Raw genomic sequence first — 10,283 nt, forward strand, 5'->3', positions numbered from 1 at the left:
CATACCCAAGAACCCACGACATGTATTTGCACATACTTGTCCTTTAATATTGATATGTATATTTATATTTATATGTATATCTCTAAAGACATGCAGTTTGAGGGGATAGGTTAATTGGATAATCCAAATTGTCACTAGGTGTGAATGTGCGAGTGAATGTGAGCGTGAATGGTTGTCTGTCCCTGTGTGTTGGCCCTGCGACAGACTGGCGACCTGTCCAGGGTGTACCCCGCCTCTCGCCCTATGACAGCTGGGATAGGCTCCAGCGCCCCCCGCGACCCTGGAAAGGATAAGCGGAAGCGAATGGATGGATGGATGTATATCTCTATTTATCTTAACATTTTTCTATCAATATCTCTGTTTCTACACTCATTTTATATGATTGCTTGATGTTTGTTGTATATTTGCTGACAACTCAATATCGCTCTGGGATTAATAAAGTTTCTCTGATTCTGATTCTGAAAAATACACTGATCTCTATTGGATAAGATACAATATACATAATACTAGACTTATACTAGGGAAAACAGTGGTTGGAGACCGCTCCATGACCAAAATTATTGTGAACGAAAATGATGGTGTGCAATGAACTTGTAGTCTCATTGCCTTTAAAATAGTTGCTCTACAGCCACTTACTGTCTTCAATCCAACTTCGGTGCATTAAGACAGCACTAAAATGGCAATAAGAGTCTGCATCAGTTTGTGACTGAATGGGGTTAAGTTGGTAATTGCATGCAATCTATTTGTGTTCAAACAACCATTAACCGTTCGGACAGAACTTCACAGATTCAAAAACAGGAATTCAGAAATTCCTCCGAAATAGTGACATGGTTACTGCAGGACAGCAGTGTAACTGCAAAATCAACCTTGCTTTTATGTAGAGATATAACAAGAGTATAACAAGCTGAAAACCAGCTGAACTGAGTCCCCTATTGCAAAGAGACAAGTGCACTCTTTGGTGCAGACTACGGCAGGTATTTGCAACGATTTGCAGATATGTTTGAGACTACAGTCAGTCTAAGGCTACGTTCACACTGCAGGCGAAAGCACATCAAATCCGATTTTTTTGACCCTATGCGACCCATATCCGATCATGGTATGGCAGTGTGAACGGCACGAATCCGATATTTTCAAATCCGATCTGGGTCACTTTCGTATGAGGTACTGAATCCGATACATATCCGATGTTTTAGAAAGCGACTGCTGTTTGAACGGTCATGTCGCATTAAATCCGTCTTTTACATCACTGACACAAGACAGACGCCAATTATCAGCGCCAGAGAAGACATCGCGAACGCTTCCTGGCCATCCAGTGTAGATGTCAGTGAAACTGTTGGGAAGACAACGTGAACATTTTATTTGTACTGTATAATCTGCAGATTCTGACAGAAATCTGCAACTATCCTTTGAAGCACCGCTCCTCTCTAAAACAGCAATAAGGATAATTATTAGGTTATTTACATTATTATGTAAATAACAAAATAACTTAAAGCAGAAATTGGGAAACATAAAGTCCGAAGTCTTTATATTAAAGGCCATCAGTCAAACAATATTGTTTGCTCTGGGTCTAAACAGAGCGTGTTGTGTGTGACATCTTCTTTTCCGCATGTGGACCGCTTTGAGCGTTCACACTAGAGCGCGTTTGCTGTCGCATTTTATTTGTAGTGTGAACAAGCAGACAAAAAAATCGGATTTGATCAAAAAATCGGAATTGAGCATTAAGACCTGCAGTGTGATCGTAGCCTAAGTTAGAGTGCGATTGTAGACAGATTGCCTCCACTCAGCGATTACGTATGCAATGCCTTCATCAAAAGGTTGAGGCCACTGCATAAACTCTGGCAATCCAGTTGATAACTTCAACCGCTTGCAATCCGTTGCCAAATATGAAAAATTCAATGCTAATTTTTCCTACACAGTAAAATTTGCAGTGTCAAACTAACACTTAAAGAGTTAAATTTAACACTGTTTCCGAGTCTATTTGGTCCCATTCGGAATTGGTGTTAAATCAACTCTTTCTATAGTGTTAAAATTTTAGAGTAAATTTAACTCTAAATAGAGTAAAAATTTAACACTGAGTAACACCGCATAGTGTTAAATCAACTTAACACTACTAGTAGTGTCATATTATTTACTCTATCATAGTGATAAATTAACTCTATTTGAGTAAAATCCCACTGATTTTTAACACTGAATTGAGTTATTTGAAATTAACACTGGGGGTTCAAAGAACTCTGATGGGAGTTGATGTTACTCTATACTGTGTTATTCATACACTAATCTCTAGTGAAAAATTAGCTCTCATAGAGTAAAATTTGTAATTAATTTTACACCAAGTAGTGTTACTAAAACTCTTCCTGTAGTGTTACCTTTACACACAATTCACTGTTTTGCAGCATGAAAACCTGGTTTTTAATAATGCTTTTACATATAAAACAAGTAAGCAAAGACCACAACTAGATAATACATTTAACAGCTTTATTTTTATGTTAGGCTCAAAATATAAAAACATCTCATGTAGTGTATAAAACACTTTAAAACAATGAATTTAGTTTGACATAAAACTGCAATATGGAACGACATACAGGGAGGAATCTGAAATGCCATACTTCATTTGAAGAAGCAACACAGCTCATTTATGTTCAACACCTTCAGCACCATATTGGGATGCAGTCTGACCCTAAATGCATGATAATGGTCATCAAAACACAGGGTTTCCATCAGTTTTCCGCAGAGCAATACAATGTCATCTTTCACAACAATACTTTTGATCTTACAAAAAACCGGAATCTCAGACACTACATCTGCACAGATGATAAAGTCAGGGCGGTACTCTGTACCGTGTGTTATTATCCACTTAGCTGAAAACAAACACAGCTCCAAGCAATTTCTGGACCTAATTCCAGCTCTCCAAGTGTCACCATCTTTCCTGGTCCTAAAGCTAATCTTTCAAGGCTAAAGGACTCCCAATGCTTTATTTTATTACTATTATATTTATTTTTACTTGTGGTGTCCTGTAAAGGTACACTCTGTAAGGCTGCATCTTTAGCCTGAGTATGAATCTCAAAAAACACTTCCTCCATTGAGGAGACAAAACTATTCACAGTAGATTGGCTTAATCCAGCTGCCCTGAGTTGTGCAACAGCAGAGGCACACATATCCAAAGTGCTCTTATTTGACCTTTTCAGATGTTGTGGGTGTGTTTCTTCTACATTAGTTGACATCACCTCCCCTGTAGTGCTAACTTCTTTAACTGCCACATCAGGCTGTAGATTAACATCAGTGTCAGCCTGTTGGTCAAAATAGTTAAGGTGTTTGGTATTTAAATGTTTTCTAAAACCCGTGGTTTGGATGAACGTGTACATGTTGTGAAGCATAGTGTTGTAAGATGTGCCAAACACAAAATGTGCTTTAAACAGTTCATCAAAAGAACCAAGTGAAGAGGTAGACTTGCATGGCATGGCATTCTTGTCAAGAATAATGAAGAACCAGTGGATGTCATTCTTTTTCACCCCAACAGCCAGGAGGTAGGGTTGAGTGCTGGTAGTGACGGCATCAAGGTGCTCTTGGATATTTGTTCCAGTCTGAAAAGACAAATACAGACAGGCAATAAGAATCAAGTTTTCTTAAACTGGTAATTCATAACATAAAAATAGAAAAGAAACACAAACCTTCTTGAAGACCACAAGATGCCTTTCTGCTTGAGAAGCTGACACCTTTCCTGGTCTCTTCCGACCCTGACCAGATGATGGAATCAGATGTAATAGCAAAAGAATTGCTATTGTCCCACCTGTCCCACTGTCCCAGCCTGCAAAAGTTATTTGTTTTTAATAAAGTTGAATCATCATCAACAATATATTTCAATGCATTGAAAAAATGTTTGAGTAGACCCAAAAGACAAAAAGGATAACTGTTCTGTGACAAACATTATATATGCTATGAATGTGCTAATCAAAGAAACAACAGCTCACCAATGTCAGCATTAACTTCAGTGGCATCCTCAGGTGAGTCAGCTGCCAGCAAAAGTTCTTTCAGGTCACTGGTAGAAGGAAGCTTTCTGCCTTGTTGGATAATCTTTCTTTTGAATGTTGTTGGCCACCTCTCCAGCAACCTGCCTGATACATCCTCACCAAACATCAGTACATAATCCTGTTCGATCTGTAACAGGGAAGAGAATAGAGAATTATATCTGCTATCTACAAAATATTAAAGTGTTTTTACATTGTCAAAGTAATGACAAATATTCACCAAGCCTTTGATATCTTTGAAACGTGGAAAAACAGACACTATGTTGCTTGACAGCAGGAGGTCAAGGACCATGCTGTGTCGATAAACAAATGTCAACTTCATCTTCTTCTTGACTGTGTCTTCATCAGCTGAATGTTTCATCAGAGAGATTGTATCTTTGCACTCATCCTCACTCAGCACCTTCTCTGTAACAAACTGCAACTCTCGTCTGACAGTTGGTCCACCACACTGGTCTTCACTCGATGATCCATCTCCTGGTGCTAGACAATATGAAATACAGCTTCTTTATCAAAACTAATAACAACATTTAATAACCATTATTAATAAAGAACCACAATGTGGAACTGTATTATGTATTTCCACTGAATTATAAATGTTACCTCCAGATGATAATCGCCTCCCTTTAGCGGTGCATCTCTGTATGGTTTTAATCCTCCAGGCCAAGTACCCAGTGCCACTCTCGCCATCATAATAATGTTCCTTGGAGAGTGACATGTACAGACACTGATAAATGAATGAACAAAATAAGTTATGTAACAATGAACAGTTGATAAGGACATACATTTTAGCAGGATTTAAAATGTTTAAACGTGATTTTGGTTGTATCAGTTATTACTATGAGCTACTTACTTACAATTCCTCTGGCATGCTTCCTGTAGACAGTAATTTCTTATAGTCAGTGCTCTTCATCGAACTACTGTAAACAGAAAATGTGAATATTAAAACAGTCCCATAAATACCAGTAAAACAGCCTTGCATTGTTATTTCTTACACTGTATGTTACTTTTTTCAGTGTAACAAGGTGTTTCAGCCCTTTGGCTGTAGTTTTTAAGCCCTGTACTAAATGAGTATTTCACCTACATGAAATATATTCCTCAATACAAAACTAAAATAATTACAAGTACTTTTACCGTTTGTCTGATCTAACTTAGCACTAGGGAGTCAGTATTTTGTTCATCTTTAGTTTAACATACTGAATAGTCTGCTAACCAAACTGGAAAAAGGTAACTTGTGTCAATACCATCATTAGTTAACATCAAGTTAACTCACTACAAATACAAACACTGTCATCTTAAGTTCAAACTAATAAAAGAAAACATTACAAACTGAATCCTGGATATTTTGGATACTTTATTAAGTTTATACTGCCTGCTGGTTGTAATAACTGTAACTGTAAAATCGCTAAAGACAGCGGAATTGAAATAAGACAATAACCTTACTGAAAACGACCTCTATAGCTAGGTATCCAAAAAGAAGTGAAAGATGTAACATTAGTGTAAAATTTTAATTAGTTAATGCTTGCCTTACATAATTTAAAATGTAACAATAACAAGCGAATTGCCCGTGCACCAATGTTAGCCAAAATGCTAGTTAGCTAGCTAATGTTAATATGTAGCTCCCAACACATAGAGGGTTTAATTTAATGGAATTTCAAACATGCTAGAACACAACACAATCACCACTACACACTGAAATACATTAACAATCCTTACAGTCTTAGCCAACACTAATTAACAACCTTACGTTAGCATACAGACAGTGTCACATTTGCTTCAGGTACAAAATGAAATATATAATAAACATGGACAAAAGGAATGTAACCTTATTTTAACATGCTACTTGTGTTTAAAATGTCAAATTGTTGGTTTAATAAGTGAATATGAACAACTTACCGTGTAACTGATGTGAAGAAAATGGCGCGGTGAAAAATCCTCTCAGTTTGAAAAGGAGTCTGTGGTGGGAGGAGCTTTCTAGTGTAACATTGACACTGGGTCTTTTAACTCCGCGAATTATCACCCACACTGGGAGGCGTTTTGCTCCAGCTGTCGTTATAATGACTCTATTAGAGTAAATACACTTTAACACTGCTGATTTAACACTGGGAAATTTACTGTGTAGCCGCAAAGAAGTTTGTTAGCTGCATTTAGTACTGAGAGACAGCATTTCATTACTTTTTTTTAACACAAGCATGTAGGTAAAATTACCTTGTAAACAAAACAAAAAATACACTTTTAAAAAAGCTTCAATTAAATAATTAAGCTTTTTGGGGGAAAATAGTTTGAAAACAAAAAGGAAAAAAACTCTATTAAAAGTCAAATTTTGCAGTATTCAGTTATTTCTTTTTTTTTCTCAGTATTGGAGTCTCCATACATGGCAAGAACATCCCCACCTACACACCTTCAACACAACCTTTCATAGAGCCGATAGCTATAATCGTGCACTGAGAAATAGTTGACGACTTTTAAAGACGACGATATCACCTAACAAGCATAAAAATCCTTTTATATGCAGCATATTAGGAACACACACACTGAAAATATTCAATTCAATTCAATTCAATTTTATTTATATAGCGCCAAATCACAACAAAAGTCGCCTCAAGGCGCTTTATATTGTACAGTAGATAGCACAATAATAAATACAGAGAAAAACCCAACAATCATATGACCCCCTATGAGCAAGCACTTTGGCGACAGTGGGAAGGAAAAACTCCCTTTTAACAGGAAGAAACCTCCGGCAGAACCAGGCTCAGGGAGGGGCGGCCATCTGCTGCGACCGGTTGGGGTGAAAGAAGGAAAACAGGATGAAAGACATGCTGTGGAAGAGAGACAGAGATTAATAACAGATATGATTCGATGCAGAGAGGTCTATTAGCACATAGTGAGTGAGAAAGGTGACTGGAAGGGAAAAACTCAATGCATCATGGGAATCCCCGGCAGCCTACGTCTATTGCAGCATAACTAAGGGAGGATTCAGGGTCACCTGGTCCAGCCCTAACTATATGCTTTAGCAAAAAGGAAAGTTTTAAGCCTAATCTTGAAAGTAGAGATAGTGTCTGTCTCCCGAATCCAAACTGGAAGTTGGTTCCACAGAAGAGGGGCCTGAAAACTGAAGGCTCTGCCTCCCATTCTACTTTTAAATACTCTAGGAACAACAAGTAGGCCTGCAGTGCAAGAGCGAAGTGCTCTAATAGGGTGATATGGTACTACAAGGTCATTAAGATAAGATGGGGCCTGATTATTTAAGACCTTGTATGTGAGGAGCAGGATTTTGAAATCAATTCTGGATTTAACAGGAAGCCAATGAAGGGAAGCCAAAACAGGAGAAATATGCTCTCTCTTTCTAGTCCCTGTCAGGACTCTTGCTGCAGCATTTTGGATTAGCTGAAGGCTTCTCAGCGAGTTTTTAGGACTTCCTGATAATAGTGAATTACAGTAGTCCAGCCTGGAAGTAATAAATGCATGAACTAGTTTTTCAGCATCACTCTGAGACAGGATATTTCTAATTTTAGAGATGTTGCGCAAATGGAAGAAAGCAGTCTTACATATTTGTTTAATATGTGCATTGAAGGACATGTCCTGGTCAAAAATGACTCCAAGGTTTCTCACAGTGTTACTGGAGGCCAAGGTAATGCCATCCAGAGTAAGAATCTGCTTAGATACCATATTTCTAAGATTTTCAGGGCCGAGTACAATAACCTCAGTTTTATCTGAATTAAGAAGCAGAAAGTTAGCGGCCATCCAGGTCTTTATGTCTTTAAGACATTCCTGCAGTTTAACTAATTGGTGTGTGTTACCTGGCTTCATGGATAGATAGAGCTGCGTGTCATCTGCATAGCAGTGAAAATTTATGCTATGTCTTCTAATGATGTTGCCTAGGGGAAGCATGTATAATGTAAATAGAATTGGTCCTAGCACTGAACCCTGTGGAACACCATAATTGACCTTAGTGTCTGAAGAGGACTGTCCATTTACATGTACAAACTGGAGTCTATTAGATAGATATGATACAAACCACTGCAGTGCAGTACCTGTAATACCTACAGCATGTTCTAATCGCTCTAATAGGATATTATGGTCAACAGTATCGAACGCAGCACTGAGGTCTAGCAGGACAAGCACAGAGATGAGTCCACTGTCAGAGGCCATAAGAAGATCATTTGTAACCTTCACTAAAGCTGTTTCTGTGCTGTGATGAGCTCTGAAACCTGACTGAAACGCTTCAAATAAGCCATTCCTCTGCAGATGATCAGTTAGCTGTTTGACAACTACTCTTTCAAGGATTTTTGATATGAAAGGAAGGTTGGAGATTGGCCTATAATTAGCTAAGACAGCTGGGTCTAGAGATGGCTTTTTAAGTAAAGGTTTAACTACAGCCAGCTTGAAGGCCTGTGGTACATAGCCGATTATTAGAGATAGGTTGATCATATTTAAGATCGAAGAATTAATTAATGGCAGGACTTCTTTGAGCAGTTTTGTAGGAATGGGGTCTAAAAGACACGTTGATGGTTTGGAGGAAGTAATTATTGAAGTTAACTCAGAAAGATCAATTGGAGAAAAAGAGTCTAACTTAACATCGATGGTACTAAGAGTAGCTGTAGATAATATTACATCTGTGGGATGATTATTGGTAATTTTTTCTCTAATGATAAAAATTTTATTTGTGAAGAAGTTCATGAAGTCATTACTAGTTAACGTTAAAGGGATGGTTGGCTCAGTAGAGCTCTGACTTTTTGTCAGCCTGGCTACAGTGCTGAAGAGAAACCTGGGGTTGTTCTTATTTTCTTCAATCAGTGACGAATAGTAAGATGTTCTGGCTTTGTGGAGGGCTTTCTTATAAAGCAGCAAACTATTTCTCCAGGCTAAATGATGATCCTCTAAATTTGTGACACGCCATTTCCTCTCCAGCTTACGAGTTATCTGCTTTAGGCTACGTGTTTGAGAATTATACCACGGAGTCAGGGACTTTGGATTTGAGGCCTTAGTTTTCACAGGAGCTACAGTATCCAGAGTCGTACGTAGTGAGGAGGTAAAATTATTAACAAGATAATCGACCTCTGTTGGAGTAGCGTTCAGATAGCTGCTCTGCTCTATGTTGGTACAGGGCATTGAAGATGATAACAGTGGGTGGATTATATTCTTAAACTTAGTTACAGCACTTTCAGAAAGACATCTACTTTGATAAAGTCTACTCTCCACTGCTGTGTAATCAATTATTGTAAATGTAAATGTTATCAGGAAATGATCAGACAGCAGAGGGTTTTCAGGAAACACTGTTAAATATTCAGTTTCTATGCCATATGTTAAAACAAGATCTAGAGTGTGATTAAAGTGGTGGGTGGGTTCTTTTACATTTTGAGAGAAGCCAATTGAGTCTAATAACAGATTAAATGCGATGTTGAGGCTGTCATTTTTAGCATCTACATGGATGTTAAAATCACCCACAATAATTATTTTATCTGAGCTGAGCACTAAATCAGATAAAAAGTCTGAGAAATCAGAGAGAAACTCTGTGTAAGGCCCAGGTGGACGATAGATGATAACAAGTAAGACTGGTTTCTGAGTTTTACAGTTGGGGTGGACGAGGCTAAGCATCAGGCTTTCAAATGAATTAAAAGTCTGTCTTGGTCTTTCGTTAATTAATAGGCTGGTGTGAAAAATTGCTGCCACACCGCCCCCTCGGCCTGTGCTTCGGGATTTCTGGTAGTTAGAATGACTCGGGGGTGTTGATTCATTTAAACTAACATACTCATCCTGCTGCAACCAGGTTTCTGTAAGGCAGAGTAAATCGATTTGTTGATCAATTATTAAGTCATGTACTAACAGAGACTTGGAGGAGAGAGACCTAATATTTAATAATCCACATTTCACTGTTTTACTCTTTGGTTCAGATGTGGATACTGTATTGTTCTTTCTTTGTGATTTTTTATGTTTAAGTTGTTTATTGCTGGTTTTTAGTTTGTTTTTTGTCTGTTTGGGAGCTGACACAGTCTCAATGGAGATGGGTTTTTGGGGGGGTAGCAGGAGGAGAGAAGCTGCAGAGAGGCGTGTAAGACTGCAACTCTGCTTCCTGGTCCCAACTCTGGATAGTCATATTTTGGGGGGTTTAATGAATTTGTCCATATTTCTAGAAATGAGAGCTGCTCCATCCAAAGTGGGATGGATGCCGTCTCTCCTAACAAGACCAGGTTTCCTCCAGAAGGTTTGCCAATTATCTATGAAGCCCACATCGTTTCTGGGACACCACTCAGACAGCCA

At 38.2% G+C, this 10,283-nt stretch overlaps 1 protein-coding gene across 4 annotated transcripts; it reads right to left on the reverse strand.

Annotated features, from left to right (window-relative positions):
- Positions 1–2,385: 2,385 nt before the first annotated feature.
- On the reverse strand, positions 2,386–6,138 carry LOC102077157 (uncharacterized). 4 transcript variants are annotated; one of them, XM_019352768.2, is made up of 7 exons: positions 5,919–6,138; positions 4,880–4,942; positions 4,626–4,725; positions 4,246–4,505; positions 3,969–4,155; positions 3,669–3,805; positions 2,386–3,581 (listed from the first exon to the last, which is right to left on the reverse strand). In XM_019352768.2, the coding sequence occupies exons 4-7, from the start codon at positions 4,384–4,386 to the stop codon at positions 2,847–2,849; spliced, it is 1,200 nt and encodes a 399-aa protein (XP_019208313.1). In that variant the 5' UTR covers positions 4,387–4,505; positions 4,626–4,725; positions 4,880–4,942; positions 5,919–6,138; the 3' UTR covers positions 2,386–2,846. The 4 variants fall into 4 exon arrangements, with proteins under 4 accessions (XP_019208313.1, XP_019208309.1, XP_019208312.1 ...); XM_019352764.2 differs by having other exon boundaries at positions 4,626–4,749; XM_019352767.2 differs by having other exon boundaries at positions 4,876–4,942.
- Between the last annotated feature and the right edge of the window lie 4,145 nt (positions 6,139–10,283).

The sequence above is a fragment of the Oreochromis niloticus genome, linkage group LG3, assembly GCF_001858045.2.
Source record: "Oreochromis niloticus isolate F11D_XX linkage group LG3, O_niloticus_UMD_NMBU, whole genome shotgun sequence".
NCBI lineage: Eukaryota > Metazoa > Chordata > Actinopteri > Cichliformes > Cichlidae > Oreochromis > Oreochromis niloticus.